General features: G+C 37.5%; 1 protein-coding gene and 1 long non-coding RNA gene across 9 annotated transcripts in view; one reads left to right on the top strand and one right to left on the bottom strand.

Annotated features, from left to right (window-relative positions):
- Positions 1-4,866: 4,866 nt before the first annotated feature.
- Positions 4,867-17,148, bottom strand: LOC309604707. Of its 6 annotated transcripts, XR_014230995.1 has the most exons (6): positions 17,014-17,148; positions 16,505-16,639; positions 13,097-13,191; positions 12,098-12,193; positions 11,217-11,300; positions 4,867-8,983 (listed from the first exon to the last, which is right to left on the bottom strand). It is a non-coding gene; the product is annotated as an uncharacterized lncRNA (long non-coding RNA). The 6 variants fall into 6 exon arrangements; XR_014230993.1 differs by having other exon boundaries at positions 11,217-12,193; XR_014230994.1 differs by having other exon boundaries at positions 4,867-11,300.
- A 104-nt stretch (positions 17,149-17,252) lies between these two features.
- Positions 17,253-19,638, top strand: part of ATAD1 (ATPase family AAA domain containing 1) — a 55,823-nt gene continuing 53,437 nt past the window's right edge. For 2 of the 3 annotated variants that reach the window (XM_082339586.1, XM_082339585.1), the window contains exon 1: positions 17,253-17,372. In XM_082339586.1, the coding sequence (XP_082195712.1) occupies positions 17,257-17,372 (116 nt within the window). In that variant the 5' untranslated portion in view covers positions 17,253-17,256. Of the gene's footprint in view, positions 17,373-17,818; positions 17,981-19,638 lie in introns of those variants that run through there. The other variant, XM_082339587.1, reaches the window with a different exon arrangement.

Genomic DNA, 19,638 nt, shown 5'->3' with positions numbered 1-19,638 from the left:
AAATTGGCCCAAACAGGACCTAGATCACTTAGCCTTCAGATTATTTATAGTGAAACATTAAGCAAATTTAGTCAAGGAGACCAGGGACCAAATAATCAAGCAGTATATTAATCCAAAACATAGGCATATCAAAATTATCAAAATACATATTTGAGGTGTGTTATAACTAAACAATAAAAACTTAGTTGGTTCTCTAGAGCTACTAGTCTGGTTTTGGGAGAAGCCCTCCAGTTCTGGCTTAAAGAGCAGGAAAAGCATTTCCTAATGCTCAGAAAGACTAGGAGAAATCTGCCATTTTTTGTTCCTGTCTCTGTTCTCTAGTGCCCCAGGCCCCAGGAAATCCTGCCAGCCCAGCAGTGGCAATGACTACAATGGGCACCAAAATCTCTGAGAGAGGGGAACCTTCCTCTAAGGAGAAGCTGTGGTTTCAGGAGAATGGGCAGAATGCCGGTTGCTTTTTTTTTCTGTCCATCTACTGACTGGCCCTGGACGTGGCACAGTCCCAGCGAGTATGCAGCAGCGCAGGATCACTGAAGCACTAGCTTTCTGGCTGTAAGGCTAAAAGAGGAAGTCTAGGAAACCAGAAAGTACCAGAGATCATGGAGACGGAGGAGCTCAGGAAAGTAACAAAGTTGATTATAAACACCTAGGCTCACCTTCAAGCTGCACAAGGGTGGATCTGATCCTGAACAGCATACCAAAGACTTTGAAGGATATACCACTGCACATGTCCCAGACTGATCACTGAGCGTGGCACACATAGTAGATAGATCTGAACAGTACCGCAAATATTTTGAAAACAAAATTGACGTTGAAACTAGAACCTACAGGAGTTTGGTTGAAATTTGTGGCCTGAATACAACCAGCTCTATTGCCTGCTAAAACGAAAAATATCAATATTCTCCATAGGATTTAAACAAAAGCCAGAGTCTTATATTATTTTTTTAATAGAATTTCTAGAAGTTGAATTTTTGTTTAAAGCTCATTTGGCCAAAAAGTTTGCTTTTATGTTGCCCATATTTTATTTTTTTATTTTTTATCTACTTATTTAGTTTTAGCATCTTTATTGGAGTATAATTGCTTTACAATGGTGTGTTAGTTTCTGCTGTATAACAAAGTGAGTCAGCTGTATGTATACATATATCCCCATATCCCCTCCCTCTTGCGTCTCCCTCCCACCCTCCCTATTCCACCCCTCTAGGTGGTCACAAAGCACCAAGCTGATCTCCCTGTGCTATGCGGCTACTTCCCACTAGTTATCTATTTTACATTTGGTAGTGTATATATGTCCATGCCACTCGCTCACTTCGTCCCAGCTTACCCTTCCCCCTCCCTGTGCCCTCAAGTCCATTCTCTACATCTGCATCTTTATTCCTGTCCTGCCCCTAGGTTCTTCAGAACCTTTTTTTTTTTTTTTTAGATTCCATACATATGTGTTAGCATACGGTATTTGTTTTTCTCTTTCTGACTTACTTCACTCTGTATGACAGACTCTAGGTCCATCCGCCTCACTACAAATAACTCAATTTCGTTTCTTTTATGGCTGAGTAACATTCCATTGTATGTATGTGCCACATCTTCTTTATCCATTCATCTGTCGATGGACACTTAAGTTGCTTCCATGTCCTGGTTATTGTAAATAATTCTGCAACAAACAGTGTGGCACATGCAGAGTCTTATAATATTTTAAATGTCTGGGATATGATTAAAAATTATTCAGCATACAAAATAACAAGGAAAATCTAAACTCACATGGGAAAAGACAATTCAGGGGCCAACACTGAGATGACATAGATGCTGAAATTAGCTAACAAAAGCTTTAAAGCAGTTATTATAAAAGCATACCAGGAAGCAAGAGAAAGGAATGCAAAGAAATAGAAGATATGAAGAACTAAACTGAAATTGTAGAACTGAAAAATACAATAACTAAAATAAAGAACTCATTGGATGGACTCAATCATAGCATGGAGATGACAGGGGAAACAGTCAGTGAATTTGAAGATAACTCAACAGAAATTATTCAATCTGAACAATGAGGAAAAATAGGGGGTGGGAAAAAAATGAACAGCACCTCAGAGACTAGTGGAATGAAACCAAAAGATCTAATATTTGTCATTGGAGGTCCAGAAGAAGAGGAGAAAAAATACAATGCAGTAAAAAATATTTGAAAAAAATGACTGAAAAGTTCCCAAATTTGGTGAAAAACATAAACTTACAGGTTCAAGAAAGCTCAGTGAACCCTAGACAGGATAAACCCTAAGAAATCCATGCCCAAGTACATCAAAATCAAACTGCTGAAAATTGAAGGTAAAAAAAAAAATCTTGAAAGTAGCTACAAAAAAATGACGAATTACTTACAGGGGAACAACAATTCAAATGATTGCAAATTTCTTACCAGAAACCATGGAGGGTAGAATTAAGTACAACAACTTGAGGTGCTAGGGAATAAAAACAACAACCTCCTCAACCCAGAATTCTAAATCCAGCAAAAATTCCTTCATGAATGAAGTTCAAATAAACACATTCTCAGAGAAGGAAAACAAAGAGAATTCATTGCCAGCAGACCTGCTCTAAAGGATTACTAAAGGAATATCTTTAGACAGAAGGGAAAGTATACCAGAAGGAAACTTGGAACATCAGGAATAGAAATGGTAAATCTCTAGGTAAATATAACAGACTATTCTTGATTTCCAGTGTATGTTTTCAATGTTTGCAAATGCAATACACAACTACAACATAAAGAAGAGAGTGTAAAAGGATATAAACGATGCAAAGATTTCTACATCCACTTGAAGTGGTAAAATATATTGATTCTAAGCAAACTGTGGATAATTAAATATTTATATTTTAATCCCAAGAACAATCATTAACGTTTCTTTTACAAAGACATATAGTCAAAAACACAATAGATAAAATTGAATACAGTTGACCCTTGAACAACGGGAGTTTGAACTGCATGGGTCCACTTATACGCAGATTTTTTACAATAGTAAATACTACAATATTACATAATCTGCAGATGCGGAACTGCAGATACGGAGGAACTGGACACGGAGGAACTGTGTATACAGAGGGTCGGCTATAAGTTACATGAAGATTTTCAACTGCATGAAGGGGCAGCACCCCTAACCTTCACGTTGTTTAAGGGTCAACCGTACTAAAAAATGTCCAACTACCTCAAAATAAGGCTGGAAAGGGAAAACAGAGAAATGAAAGAAAAAAAAGGAAACCAAGAGAAAGCAAATAAAATGGCTGATCTATATCCAAATATATCAATAATTACATTAAATGGAAATGGTCTAAATATACCAGTTAAACATACAGATTGGTAGAATAGATACAAAGAACATGACCCAGCTATGTATTGTCTACAAAAAAAAATTAAAATATATTGATATAGGTATGTTAAAAATAAAGGGGTGAAAGAATATATGACATGTGAACACTAATCAAAACCAAGTGGGAGAAGCTATATTAATATCAGACAAAGTAGATTTCAGAGCAGAGAAAATTACCAGAGATTAATAAGGACATCACAAAATGCATGAATTATATAGCACAGGGAACTTTATTCAATACTCTGTAATGGCCTATAAGGGAAAAGAATCTGAAAAAAGAGTGGATATATGTATATGTATAACAGATTCACTATGCTGTACAGCAGAAACTAACACAACATTGTAAATCAACTATACTCCAAGAAAAATTATTAAAAAAAAAACATGAATTAAAAACTGATAGAACTGAAAGGAGAAACAGACATATCCACAATTGTGTTTGGAAACTTCAACACTCCTCTCTCAGAAATGGATAGAACTTGTAAACAGAAAATCAGCAAGGATATAGAAGAAATGAAAAATACCACCAACCCAAGTGAACCCAACAGATATTTACTGATTAGTCCACTCAACACTAGGCAAAATACCTATTATTTTAAATGAACATGAAACATTCACCAAGACAGACAATATCTGGATCATAATACCAGCCTAAAAAAATGTGAAAGAATTGAAATCATACACAGTATGCTCTCTAATCATAATAGGATTATATTAGATTTAAGTAATAGAAAATAAAGAAAATCTCCAAACATTTGTAAACAACGCACTTCTAAATAATCTGTGGGTCAAAGAGGAAGTCAAAAGGGAAATGTAAAAATATTTTTAATTAAATAGAAATGAAAGTACAACATAGCAAAAATTGTGGGAGTCAGCTAAACCAAAGAGGGAAATTTACAGCATTAATTGCTTATATAAAAAAAGAAAAAAGGTCTCAAATCACTGATCTTTTAAAAAGTTTTTTTTAAAAAAACCAAATAAAGCAGAAGGAAGGAAATAAAGCTAAGGGCAGAAATGAATAAAATTGAAAACAAAATAGAGAAAAATCCATAAAATAAAAAACTGGTTCTTTGAGATCAATGAAATCCATAAAACTCAATGAAATCCATAAACAGAAGACACAAACTATCAATATCAGGAATGATAAAGGATATCACCACAGACCCTATAGACATTACAAGGATAAGGGAATACATGCATAAATATGACAACCAAGGTGAAATAGACTAATTCCTTGACAACAAACTACGAAAACTCATCAAAGAGAAAATAGATAACCTGAAGAATCCTATAACTACAGAGAAATTGAATTCATAGTTAAAAGGCTTTCAAAAAAATTTTCCTGGCCTAAATGTAGAATTCTATTAAACATTTAAAGATGAAATGATACTACACAAACTCTTCCAGAAAATAGAAGAGCAGGGAACACTTCCCAACTCATTTTTATAAAACCAGCATTACTCTGATACCAAATACTGTACAAAAGACACTGTACAAGACAGTACAGGGGAAAAACTATAGGTTAATATCTCTCATAAACATTGATATGAAAGTCAAACACACTGAGCACACTGAGTCCAGAAGTATTTTTTTTAATTATATACTACAAACAAGTGGCACTTATCCTGAAAAGGCAAGGCTGCTTCAATATTTGAAAAATCAGTCAGTGTAATCCACTATATTAGTAGATTAAAGAAGAAAAACTATATACATAATCATATCAATGGATACAGAAATAGCATTGGAAAAAATTCAACATCCATTCAAGATTTTTAAAATTCTCAGCTTACTGAGATAGAAGGGAACTTCTTCACCTCATGTGCAAAAAGCCAACATCTAATGTCACACTTAGTGGTAAAATACTGAATGCTTTCCCCGTAAGATCAGGAACAAGGCAAGGATGTCCTCTCTCACTGTTGTTATTTGACATTATACTAGAATTCTTAACCAGTATAAAAAGGCAAGAATAAGAGATAAAGGCATACAGATTGAAAAGGAAGAAATTAAAATGCTCTTATTTGCAGATGACATGATTGAAACCAGAAGAAGTGACCAAAAAACAACAAAACCCAAAAAACTCCTAGAACTGAGTTAAGTACAGTCACAGGACATAAGTTAAAAACACAATAATAATTATATACCTGTATACCAGCAGTGAACAATTGAAACTGATATTTTAAAAACAATACCATTTACAATAGCTCCAAAAATATTGAAATACCTAGGAATAAATTTAACAAAACATTGACAGAACAGTATCTATATGCTGAAAACTAGAAAACATAAATGAAAGAAATCAAAGACCTACATAAATGGAAAGACATAGCATGTTTAGAGACAGGAAGACTCAACTCCCCAATTTGATGCACAGATTTAACTCAATTTCATGAACTATCCCAGCAGAATTTTTCGAGATATAGGCAAGCTGATTCTAAAATTCATATAGAAATTCAAAGGCACTAGAAAAACCAAAATAAGTTTGAAGAAAAAGAATAAAGTTGGAGAAATCATATTATCAGATTTTTAAGTTGTACTATAAAGCTAGATTAACCAAGACAGTGTGGTACTGGTGAAGGGACAGTCACTTAGATCAGTGGAATAGACAGCCCAGAAACAGATCCATGTTCATATCCATGCAGATATAGCCAACTGATTTTCGACAAAGGCCCAAAGGATTGTCTTTTCAACAAATGATATTGGACCAATTGGACATTCATATACTTAAAAATGAACCTCAACCTTAATCTCACACTTTGTACGAAAATTAACTCAAAATGTATCATAGATCTAAATGTAAAATATAAAACTATAAAACTTTTAGAAGAAACCTTTAGAGAAAATCTTCATAACCTGGGGTTAAGCAAAGAGTCCTTACACATGATACCAAAAACATGATCCATAAAAGAAAAAATGATAAGCTGGACTTAACATTTAAAACTTTATAAAAGATACTGGTAAAAGAATAAAAAGATAAGTTACAGAGCAGAAGAAAATATTTGCAAATCACACACTGACAAAGGCCTTATATCTAGAATATATGAAGAATTCTCAAAACTCAACAGTAAGAAAACAAACAACCCAATTTAAAAATAAGCAAAGGACTCGAACAGACATTTCACCGAAGTGGATAAATAGATGGCAAATAAGCTGTTAAAAAAGATACTAATATTGTCGATCATTAGGGAAATGTCAATTAAGACAATAATGAGATACCTATTAGAATACCTAAAATAAAAAATACTGATAATAACAAGTTCTGGTAAGGATACAAAACAAATTGAATGCTCATACATTCTCATGGAAATGCAAAATGGTATAGCCATTGGGGAAAACTGTTTGGCAGTCTCTCAAAAAGTTAAAAATACTCTTATCATATGACCTAGCAATCCTACTCCTGGGTATTTACTTTAAGGAAATGAAAACTTCTGTTCACACAAAAACGTACACACAAATGTTTATAGCAGCTCTATTCACAATTACCAAAAACTGGAAACAACTTAAACGTCCTTCAACAAATGAATGGACAAACTGTGGTACATCTCTACAATGGAATACTACTCAGCAATGAAAATGAATGAACTACTGACATATGCAAATCTCAGATGAATCTCAAAGGCATGTTAAGTAAAAGAAGCCAGTCTCAAAAAGTTATATACTGTAGGATTTAATTTATATATGACATTCTCATAAAGATAAAACTACAGTGATGGAGATTAGATCCATGGTTGCCAAGGGTTGAGGAGGTAACTACAAAGGGGTAATACAAGGGAGTTTCTTAGGATAATGGAACTGTTATATATCTTGACTGTGGTTATATGAATCTATCGTATTAAATTCATAGAACTGTACACACATGCAGGTACGCACACACAATCAACTTTACTGTATGTTAATTTAAAAATAAAACTGTAATATGATGTACTGCTGTCTTAACATTTGAAAACAATTTTTATCAGAAAAAGTACATATGAGAAGATAAAAATTCAGAGGCATTCATCAATTCCTTCTCAATTATATAGTTGAAATATAAAATGAACCATTAGAAGCCTAGTCCTGCTTAGAATGGAGCTAGATATTGCTTCTAGTCAACATTTTATATTCTCATAAATCCATAGCACTCAAAAGATATTCTCTAATAATGCTTTTATAAAGTAGGTCGTAAATCCAGCAGTATTAATTTGTCATGTTTTTCTTGCTTTTAAGGAGCCCTAACAATCCATGTAACAATTCTTCTAAATTTCAACAAATTTGGGAACAGGGCATGAGTATGAACACAGGTTCTCGAACTAAACATGCTGGTTCAAATTCTAACTCTGCTACTTACTAGCTATTTGACCTGGATAAATTACTTAATCTCTCTGTGCCTCAGTTTCCTTATCTGAAGATAATAATACTTACCACATAGGGTTATTATGACTGAGAATTAAATGAGTTAATATATGAAAAGCACTTAGAACAGTGCTTGGCACATATTAAATACCGTATCGGTGTTTGTTAAATAAAGTGCACTATGTTCTTATCCATTTATAACTATATGACCTTACAGGTATGCCACATTATATATGATTTAATACTCAAATTATATTTGTATGACTCAAATGGAATTTTACCAGTTTATTAATTAATATGATAAAGATTTAATTGTAAGGTTCTGCACTTAAGTCTCTCCCTCAAAACTGTGACAGGTACAGCACGCAGGACTCAAGCTTTGACTCCAGCTCTAGTACAAAAGACAAACAGGCTTTAATTAATAGCAAATTCAATAGGTATTAAAAGGGTGGGTTTCAGGAAAAGGAAGCTAGTTTGATCCTAAACTGTGTTGATAAATCTCTAGTATCCACACTGGTCACACCACTCTTAAAGCATATATACCGTTCTAGATTACATGCTTAATTGATTTACACACTTAATCTGTGCAGCCCCAACGGCAAGAATCAGAACCATAGAAAAAGTTCTAGGGGAAAAGATTTAGGCTCAGTAAAAGGAAGAACTAACACTGAAGAGTTCTCCAAACATGAGATGGGCTACCTGAACAGTTGGTGAATTCCGTGTCACTGGGAATGTTCAAATAAGCTTAATGACCAGTTGGTGGGACACTTACGATCACAACCACCACAATCATTTACTAAATGCTTATTATGTCTGTCCCAGGTCCTTCACATACATTATCTTCAATCCTTTCACCAACTCCGTAATGTAGTCACTATCCCCATTTTATAGGTGAGAAAACCGAGGCTCAGAGAGGTTAAATAAACTACCCCAAACACACAGCTACTAAGTTGCAAAGCTGTGATTTGATCCAGGTCCTCTAATCCCATAGCATACATTCTTTCTACAGTTCCACACCGCCTTCAGTTGAACATTCACTGACTTTAATATTCCTTTCAATCCTGAGACAGCATGATTCCTTGAAATTATATCTTTCTAGATATATATATCTAGACCTTCCCTAACTATTTCTATAACACTGGAGCAGGTGTCTTTATCAAGGTAAAAGATGCATCTTACCTGTGTTAATTGTTACTTCTATGTGAGAGATGTGTTCCAAATTAACATACCTCCCAGCATGTCAAAAGACAATGAAATTAGCAATCAATTGGACTATGCAAAACAGGTGTGGAGCGTCTTACTCCTGAATTTACTTCCTAGAGGATGAGATTTTATTTAAAAAAGAGGAAAATGTTTTTTCTCTTAATAAAAGTACAAATGAACACACAAGCAGAGATAAATCTATGTCCTTACCTCTCCACCCTTCCTCTTTGGCTAGCTGTCAATTAAAACATGATTCATGAGAATCTATGTGAGTGTTTTCACTATTTGTTATAGTAATCTCTCCCTAACTGGGGGCAGTGATGGTGACATTCCAGAAAAGTGCCATGTTAGATAAAACCCTCATTGGCAAGTTCGATAGGGAATTCTCAAGAGAATAAAATAATAAAGTTAGTTATAAAGCAGAAAAGAATCTTTTCCCTCGGTTGTTCACGAGTTCATATTCTGAAAGTCATGATCTTCTGTGGAAGATGGAATTTATATTAACCACACTTCTTTTTTTTAAAGTTCTTGATATAGCCCTTACTGATATTTAACGCTTTGGTTTCAAGGAACTAAACTCAACCATACATACATACATAGAGATCACAGATTGTAAAATTTAAGCAAATAGAAAACCACATCGTGACAAAACTACGACAGGCAAAATGGTAGTTGACAAGGTAGTACACAAGTCTTGTTAGAAATCGTTATAATTTCTTAATATGTTAAAGTATACTCTGAAACCTAGAGTTCAAATTTAGCATTCATTTGTTGGATTCTAAAGGGGAGAAAATTTAAACAAGTTCTCCCACATACAGGTCAGAATGATCGAATCACAGAATCACGGAATTATGAAGTTGGTAGAACTATTTCAATTTCAGGGGCAGAAACCCAGAAAGGTACCTAACATGAGACAGGTCACAGAGCTGTCATTGAGGACTGTCATAATTTAGAATTTTTCAAGTACTGTACTCAATAATCTACATCTTGCATGCTTCAAACTATTTTGACAGAGGCTGTTCGTTGTTGTTCACCTGTCTGACACTCTGTACTTGGAAATGCTTTACTGTGTTGGGCACAGAAATGGAATTTGGGGATGATCATTAAAATGGAGTGCCATAGATCCCCACCCTCCTATGGAATGAGGAGGAAACGTCCCTCTGCTGAGATTTTTTAGTTGTCTTCTGTTTTTGGGCTGTGAATGTGTATTCATGTGCTAGAAATCCTTATGATTCTCTCAACTGAAGACATATGATTATTTACTCTCCCCCCACCCCTAAAAAAACAATCACTGTATTTCATGGGTTTTTACCATTCATTTAAACTGTTTCTCTGTTTACTTCCAAGAGTCCCAAGGAAGTGGTCAGGGGAGGCTCCTTGAATACTAGTCTGTGAGGACAACATGATAATAAACTATGGCAAGCCAGTTTATCTAGCATAAGTGGTATTGAATGATGGATGGATTGGAGTGTGGAAGGTGGAACACTGCCCAGAGGTTCAAGAATATCTAGACAGAATTCTAACGCTGCTTTCAGCTGGTTAAAGAATCATTAGCATCTCTTCAGCTTTTTGCAAAACACCAAAGGGCAAGAAAACACTGTTGGGGAGTCGACCTCTTTGTCTCCTTTCCTTTACTGTCCCTTTTTCTGATCTCTCGTTTACTTGGGAATTCAGAAAATATAAAGAAATGGGTGTGGGGCATGTCTCTGGCTCCAGGCCTTATATGGGCATTCAAAGCTCTCAGAATGGTTCTGGCATTTCAACTTAATAAGCAGCAGGCTAGAAAGGAGAAAGGTTTGTGAAACTCTACCAGGTATACTATTCTGAAGTTGAATGGGACTTTGAGCACTGCTAACTTAGTATACTTGATTTGTTTCCTGCACTTCTCTAACTCAAGTTACATACAGACTTTGCTGTTTTTTTTCCTTACCCCTTTGTTTTGTTTTTCTGTTTCCAGAAACACTGGCAATAAACATGTGGGGAGGGCAAATTTAACATTAGCTTGCTAGTACGCTACCGTTGGGCCTCTCTAAGATGAAACAAGGTCTAGTAGATATTTCATCCCTAAACATCTAAAATTAGCAAGTTTTGCCCTTGCCTTTGCCTTTGGAAGCCATGCACTCAGTCTCTAAACAGGATATTCCATTTCTTTTGCTCAGTAGAACTCTCTCAATTTTAGGAGCATTTCCATGAGTTGCACATAGTAAATATTTTTTTAAAAACATGTTATGTTCAAACGAATTAAATATTGTATGAAGAATAGCAGCTCTGATGTTATGATAGTCCTCAAGGGTAACAAAAAGGTTATAGTTTGCAAAGAAATGATAAGACATGCAAAGGATTGACCTCTAAAATCTCAAATCTGGTTCAGCATCTCACTTTCATCCGTTGAACTAATTTCTTTCTTCTGTGCAAAAGTCACTCGGCAATCTAAGTAAGGAAGTTTTCCCAAAACAAATAATGAATAGAGATGAAAGATAGGTTAAACCTCTAGCTTAAAATAAAATCAGTAGTGCTATGAAGACTTGCATTTTCACAAGACATTTGAGTCTTCAGAACTCCACGAGAGCAAGAACTGTAAGCTCAATAAATGGTTGTTATTAGACAGATGGGAATGACGGCCAATATTAATGATGGTCTTCAGTGAACTGAGAAATATCCAGATGTCATTTTCATGGATTGACCAATATTTTAAACTTATTTGTCTGGGGCGTCACAAGGATGGAATCTTACAGGTTTTATATAACTAACATTAATGGTTTATATAATGCTAATCAGTAAGACTCACTCAGAGGGGTGTATTAAAACTGAGAATGAGAGAACTAAGAGGTCAAAGAGACAGAGGCATGGCCTCTTCACAAGTCAGAGAAGATAAACATTCCCAGACAAGATGCCACAGCTGACAACTTGAGAGGTGAAGTCCTCATGCAAACACTAAGGAGATATGAAGGAATCTTTGTCCATACAGGGCTTCTGGAAATGAGAGAATATTACTTCACAGTATAATGAAAATAACATCTGAGGTATTACAATGGCATGTTTATTGAGCACTTGCTAAGTGCCAGGCATAGAGCTCAGCAGTTGCCATGCACTGTCTCATTTAATTCTCAGTGCAACTCCATGGTGTGAGTACCGCTTTTGTCCCTGTATTAAGGGTGAGGAACTTGAGGCTTAGAGAGCTTAATAACTTGCCCAAAGTCACAGAGCTAGTAAATAACAGATCTTACATCTAAAGCCAAGTCTCTTGGGCTGCAATGTCCATGTTCTTAAACCCTATGGATACCTGATGGGACTGGTCTCTGGTGGACACATCAGACACAGACCTGTGATGACAGGACAATAATATAATTATGGTCAGTAAAATACTTTGATTGCACATGTCCTTATCTTTGGACCATTTGCCTTTCTTTCCTCTTTTTCCCTCCCTGGTCGCCGTAAATCTATTAGAATGGTGCCTGAAAAGCTTCATTCAATATGTCAGATTGGTGGGGGGAATCAGTTAATTAAAACATTTGTTAAGCCCCTCCTATATCCTAGGCATCCTCTTTTTTCAAGAACTGCACATCTGATAGGAGAATAGAGAAACTTAAACCCCAATTATAATTCTGTGAGATGAGTGCTATGCCAGTGCTATGGACACAAATTTTAGTCCTTAGAAAATAAAACATCTTGGATTCTTCTTGTCCATTTTAGTTTCACTTATGCTACAAGGTTACAAGTTATTCTGGCTAATAGAGAAAAGGGGGTGGGGGAGGTTTTATGCAATCTTAACTTTTAAACTGTCACTTTTTTTTTTTTTTTTTTTAATTTTATAGCTACTTTATTTATTTATTTATTATTTATTTTTGGCTGTGTTGGGTCTTCGGTTCGCGCGAGGGCTCTCTCCAGTTGCGGCAAGCGGGGGCCACTCTTCATCGCGGTGCGCGGGCCTTTCACTGTCGCGGCCCCTCCCGTTGCGGGGCACAGGCTCCAGACGCGCAGGCTCAGCAGTTGTGGCTCACGGGCCCAGCCGCTCCGCGGCATGTGGGATCCTCCCAGACCAGGGCCCGAACCCGTGTCCCCTGCATTAGCAGGCAGATTCTCAACCACTGCGCCACCAGGGAAGCCCGCAATCTTAACTTTTAAAATGTTAAGCACAAGCTTAACAAAAAGTATTATTTTCCAAATACTTTCAAGGGCATTTTCCTAGAATCAGGTAAATGAGAGCAAGCAAATGACCTACTTACGGCAAAAAGTGCTCCAGGTTATAAAGGATGGGAAGCCAAGTGCATCCTGGAAACCACAGCATCTGGTCTTGTTTTATGCTTCATCTATCAATCTGCTGTTACAGGAATTGAGAATTAATGTTTCAACTACTGTTTCTTCTATTTTGACTGATGAATTCATATCTTTGTTATTCTTACCCAATCTCTCCCAACTCCTCTCCCATTAAAAAAAAAAAATCATATGGAAGGGCATTTAGGAAGGGCCCAAACAAATCCTAGGGAGCTTACTCTTTCATTTGTGCCTTAAAGCTCTTGCTAATGTAAGGTTACGGTAAGGTTAGACATCTTCCCAAGCAATTCCCTGGTCTGATCCATCCTGACTTTCCACAGATAGTATCACCTGAACAGTCTATTTTCAGTACTGTATTAAAGCTAAACAACAAAATATTGCAGATTTAAAAGAAATATCTAAGTTCTAGAAAATGTTTCTTGGTAGCATAAACTGTAAAAAATGTACAACTGGCAGTAGTGCTTGAGAAAAAGGATTATGAAGCAATGTAAGACTGTTTGTGGATTAGTGCTACCCTGATAATATGAGAAAATTACATATACACTAATTTCTATATACACTAATTTTAAATTATGTACAAAGTTTAAAAACATAAAAGCATGAAAAGTAGATTTACAACAATATGTTCTTTGAACTTTGCTGTTGAGTCTTTTTAGCTCTTGTGCTTTTTATAGAATGAAGCTATCAATTCATCTTTCCACTCCTTCCAATCTGTTGAAATTTTAATTTTCCATTATTTTTGCCTTGATTCCATCTTACTCTTTCTGCTGGAGCTTCAAGCACCTAATCTTAGCCTTTCTCAGTGCTTTCATGGCTTTAGATACAGCTTCATATTCTTGCTTTACTCTTCTTTCCCCACCCATTCTATTATTTAACTTATCAAAATAATAAGATTATTTTTTCCAATGAAATATTTTTAAAAGAACCAAGGTTACCAAGTGACTCTTATACTGGCGAAATTACTGCTATATAATTTTATCTATTTGTTGAAGTTCTGCTCTTTCTAAATCACTGTCAAGTGAATCATTTCTCATGCGCAATGAAAAGGATCAGGTTTACCATGTTTATTTATCCAAAGATTTCAGATTTGTTTTTCCTTCCAAAGACATTTTATTCTGAATCTTGTCATGAGGCTTCCTTGTCTTGATTTCTTGATGTATCCCAGCTGGCTTAATGGTTCAGCTAACCAGATAGGCTTTTGGGGCTGGGGCAGAAGAGATTTTTGCAAAAATACATCTAAAATTATCACTGACTAGGGCAGAGTTTGTCAAAGTGTGGTCCCAAACTACCTATATCCAAATCATCTCAGATGCTTATTCAAAATGCAAATACCTGGGCCAAAACCCAGAGCAGTTAAATGGGAGCCTTTAATGCTGGGACCTGGGAACCTGCATTTTGCCAAATTGTCCAAGTGAATAGACTCACAGTGAAATTCTACAGCTCCTAATCTAAGGCATCCTTTCCCCTTCAAGGGTCCAGTGCAATGATTGACCTTGGCTACAGAGCAAACTTATCACACCTCCATCCAACTAACAAAAACAAAGGAAAATTCACTTCCCTGAGGAGAGAACTGCCATTAACTGCCTTAAGAGGCATTAATTTAAAAACAAACAAAAACTTTCTACAGTAAATATAACTATTTTTAATATCTTGATTCTGACATCACGGAGGGAAGGCTCAGAAGGTCTACCAAAAATCTGTTGTAATAATTTCCTGATTATTATTACACATAATGAATTATTTATTGAGCCCCTACTGTGGGCCAAATATGGTGTGTTGTGCTGCCAGGGATTATATAAAGGTATCCTGGGATGAAAAGCATATGTTCACTCAGCTCTATTCTGGAAGAATCTAGCTGATTTAGTGATTGCTGGAAATGAATGTGCATGGTATATGGGAAGACAGTCATTTGATGTCTTAGGGCCCAGACATAGGAGGCTTCCTAAGGATTTGCTAAATGAAAATTAGGTCCAAAAAGTATGGATGTAGGTACTCAGTTTATAGCCAAACCACTGGAAAAGGAATGAGCAGCAATATTTATTTTGGGGCATGTAGACTCTTTATGGTCAGTCTTGATTACTTTATCCACAATTTCCTTTCCTGTGCAATCATACCTCAGATATTAAGCAGATGAATTGAGTCTAGATGCAACCATACTGAGAGCTCCACCTGATTCTAGAGTTCATTTAGGATGTCCCTAGTAGGGTGACCAACTCCTCATGGCTTGCCTGAGACGTTCCCTGTATTGGCATTTGAAGTCCTATGTCCTAGAAATCCCCTTAATGTCAGACAAACTGGGTAGGTTGGTTATCCTGGCCCTTAGAGTTAAGCAGATGAGGCTTTTAGTTGACCCAGCTTCACTCAGTGGATGATGGAAATCCATTACCATCTTGAATTTCTCAGCTCATTTTCCTTACCAGTGGGTATGATTATCCTCACGAGCCACAAAACCTAAAGTTCTTTCCTTCAATAACCTCTACCTTTTAGCTCTGTCAAGGCATACATAGTCCCACGAGCATCCCAAGCAATGACTCAGATTGAGGATAATCACTGGGACCCAGTGGAGAGTCTCTTCTAAGGCTGCAGAACACATGGCTTGTGTTTACTTGTAAATATTATCCTGGTCTCATAATCATTCTGAGATGAATAATCAGACTAGCACTCCCAAACCTAGCTTCATATCAATTTTTTTAGAATTTATTTTATGGTTGTGGACACACAAAAATAGACAAAAAGGCATGGATGCAAAACAAGAACCACTTACCGTATTATATTCCATTCTGATTCTTGTCAATAAACCCAATCACAGTTTTTAAACATTTGTGCATTCCTGTCACCCCATCCTTATGCTTTAAAGCCTTAAGATTTTGTCATTTCATGGTCTTACCTCTTTCACCTAGATTTTAAAATTTAACTGGTATCAAATTACTATTTCAAAGAGAGAATGTAAAGTGTAGGATTTGAATCAGATCTAGGTCCCAATGAAATTTTGCCACTTCTTAGGTGCATTAACTTAAAAAAGTTTATTGCTCTAAGCTTTAAAATTTGCTCATCTATAAATAATAAATAAAGAGAAAATAATGGCTATTTTAGAGGATTGGGTTTTTTGAGGAATTCAGGTTATGGATGTGAAGCACGAAGAAGCATATTGCCTGACACCTAGTAGACATTCAGTAAACTGTAGCTATTGTCATCACTACAGTATCGCAAGCTTGTAACAAGGGTAGCATTCACTACATTCAACAATCAGGCTGCAGAATTTTAGCCATCAAGGATGACGCCTAAAGCAGAGAGGCACAAACTGCCTTCCCGAGGAGCGTAGTAAGAGGAACTGTCCCATTACTTCATAGTCTCACCACCTCTGTCTGAAGGAAGTGATGCTTCTTATATCTGGGGACAATGTCTAATGTCCTCTCGCCCCTGGCAGCCTGTGCTCAGGAGGCGCTGGCTTTCAGATTTGCTCCCTGGGGACCTCTGGTGCCTCATCTCTCATTCTGCAAAGGGAAAGAAAGGGGTAAAAGAAAAAGGGAAGTCACCGAAGTGCAAAACCTGTTACCAGATGTCCTCTTTTGTCCCTACTACCAGGCCTGCCCGGGTAGGCTGCAGAATCGTTCCGCAGAAAGATTTTCAGGCGCCACCCCCAGGTGTTCGTCGGAGCAGACAAGGGAGAGGAGGGTGAGCTCACCCTAAAAACTGAAAGACAGATGGTGAGGCGTGGGGGGTTGGCCATGCGCGTCAGAGCTTTGGCTAAAGGACAGAACAGCAGCGTGCGGGTTTGCAGCCGGGGCTGGAGGGGCGGGCGAAGGGTGTAGGTAAGGATCAAGCAGAAGTGAAGGAAGAACTTCTTTGCGGGGAACACAGAACACACTTTTCACTCTCACGAAGCCTCCCGGATTTGTCAGTGTTGCGACAGGAGCCCGCGAGCAGGGCACGGACTTTATGTGACGAGCGCCTGCCCCAATTCCATCTCCGAGACTCAGCTAAACTCAGAGGTTCCGCCCAGCAGATAGCAGGTTAGGAATCTGGAGCGTGACCTCACTAACGCCGAATACCACCACACCACTTCCAAAACCCGGAAACGCGCCCCTCCAGGCCTCAGCCGCGGTGGCGCATGCTCCGTGCGAGGGGGCGGGCCGCAACTCCCCCCGGAAGAGTTCTTTCCCAGGCGGCGTTTCCTTCCTGTATGAGGCTCCTAGGGCCTCTTGCGGCCGCTGTTCTGCCCGGGGGGTGAGTAGCGGGTTTCCGCGGGGCGTCGTGGGACGGGCGAAGGGTCCCGCTGAGGTCCTTTAGGGACTGGCTCGGGTCCGGGGAGCTGAGTGGGAAAGGTCACCCCGCCGCCCTTCCATGCCCCACCTCATTGCCGCCCCTCAGCTTCTCGCAGCCCTTCGTATCCAGCGGATTAATCTCCAAGGGCGTCCCGGGCTCCGCCTTGGCTTTCGGCCCGGCGTAGGCCCTTAGGTCTCCGTTAGCGCTGCCCCCAAGAGTTAGGCCATTTCCAGGGAATCTCTGTAGGCAGCCGGGTCGCTGCGGGGGCTTGAGGTCGTTCCGGGCGACCTCAGAACCGGGGTCCTAGGCAAAGGCGGCCAGAATGAAGCGGGTCTGATTGTCGCACAGGCACTGCTACCACCTAGTGCAAAAGTGAAGGAGGTTCTTCAAGCCTAGGCACGCCTTCATAGAGGATGGTGGTGTTAATAATAACCTGTCCTTTATGTGAAGGTTGGCAGGCTTTCATTGTCATAGGCTGTGTTCATAGGGCCTTGATGTCTGCGAAACTGGGACTTCTGGGGTTGAGAAAAACTTTGTAAAACACTGCGGTGAATTAGAGAAATGCTATGGTATGAATACTCTACTCTTGGTCCTTAACCTGTCAGTAAACTGCTCATTGACGAGGTGGTACAATTTTTAATTTTTCTACCCTGAAATGGAGAACTCTTTAAGATGAAAGTATCTGGTATCATATTTGCCTAACAGATAACTCTGAATTACAGGGTTTTGCCATATTTCTTGTACATGGCACCATCTATGTTTATGTGTATATTTGTGTATTTGTTGATCCTGATGTTTATACAGACTTGAAATACAGTCCCTACTGTTGTATGCATGTGCAACTTTTATTATATATTCTGCTGTAATGGTATTGTTACCGTAACGGCCTTACATTGCAGGCATATCTATGTCATATGAATGATAAATGAGTGTATAATAAAGTGTATACAGTTACAACCTACAAGGAGAAGTTTCAGTTTCATTTCAGGATTTTGAAGTCATTTTAAAAGAAGGATGACTGTTTTAGAAGTGGCTATAGGTCCAGAGTACTGTATTGCGGTTAATAATTTAATTATAGTAAAGTATATCGTTAACAGAGGTTTTGTGTCTTGATTTTTAAAATAGATTTTATTAAAAACTGTTCTGTTGATGACTGGGAGGTACTGATAGCAGTCCTAGCTCATGTAGTTCAGTGAACATCCAGTAGGTGGCAGCTTTATCGCTACTCCCTCAAACTTTAAATAAATGAAAACATTTTATTCGAATATCACTAGTTTAAGTTAGTAAATCTTTATTTTGCCTGTTGGTTTCTTCGCATCTGTGAGTATTACTCCCGCATAATGATACCACATATAACAACTGCATTTTCAAATTTACTGTGTTGGAATAAAGGCTAGGGAAGACAATTTTTCATTTCCTATAAGAAGGAGAGTATTGTTAACCCATCTTTAGGAATCCATGCTGATGGAAGAAAGCACAATTTGATTTGTTACATGAAAGATTTTAACCAAGTGGCTTCTTTCTAGCTTCATTTTTTTGTTGGTGGGGTGGTTGGTTGTTCTAGCTTCATTTTTAATAAGATAATAACTGTACTAAGCATTCCTTGAGTAAAGTAATTGTGTCTTAGCCATTATTGTATACCCAGTATATAGTAGGCTTTCTATATACGTGATCAATAAGTGTTTTATTGTATGAATTGAATTATTTAACATCCCAAGGCCAAAATTTCTTTATCCAAAATGAAGGCTTTCAGTTATTTAGTTGTTAGTTTAAATTAAATAATGTATTATTGTGAAGTGAATGTCTCCCAGTAATGCAGAAGGTTGGAATCCTTGACTTTTCTTTTGGAAATCATCCAAAATTCTGGCAGCAATTCTGTTGGAATGATTGAAGAGAATCTTTAACTGAATAGTACTAGTGAGAATAGAAACAATAATTTTAGAGCTGGAACGACCATAGATATTAGTCTATGAAGTACCTAATTTTCACCTGTTTCTGAGCCATCTGTACAAATTTTATTCCTTTTCACATGAATGCAAAATATACTTTTTTTTCCCCCGAGTCACATAGCACTCAGCACACTCCTATGCTGCGAGAGTATAATGGCATTATTTGAGGCTGAGATTCTACCTCTCAAAATGTGATAGTCACATCATCCATAAAAGGCTTATTCTACTGGGTGGTCATTGCCTTTGATACAGGTGTGCATGCCTACTGTAAGCCAAGC

This window comes from Balaenoptera borealis (assembly GCF_965194805.1).
Source record: "Balaenoptera borealis genome assembly, chromosome: 10".
Lineage (NCBI taxonomy): Eukaryota > Metazoa > Chordata > Mammalia > Artiodactyla > Balaenopteridae > Balaenoptera > Balaenoptera borealis.
The sequence above is the reverse complement of the archived record's forward strand: the minus strand, read 5'-3'. Positions and strand labels throughout refer to the sequence as shown.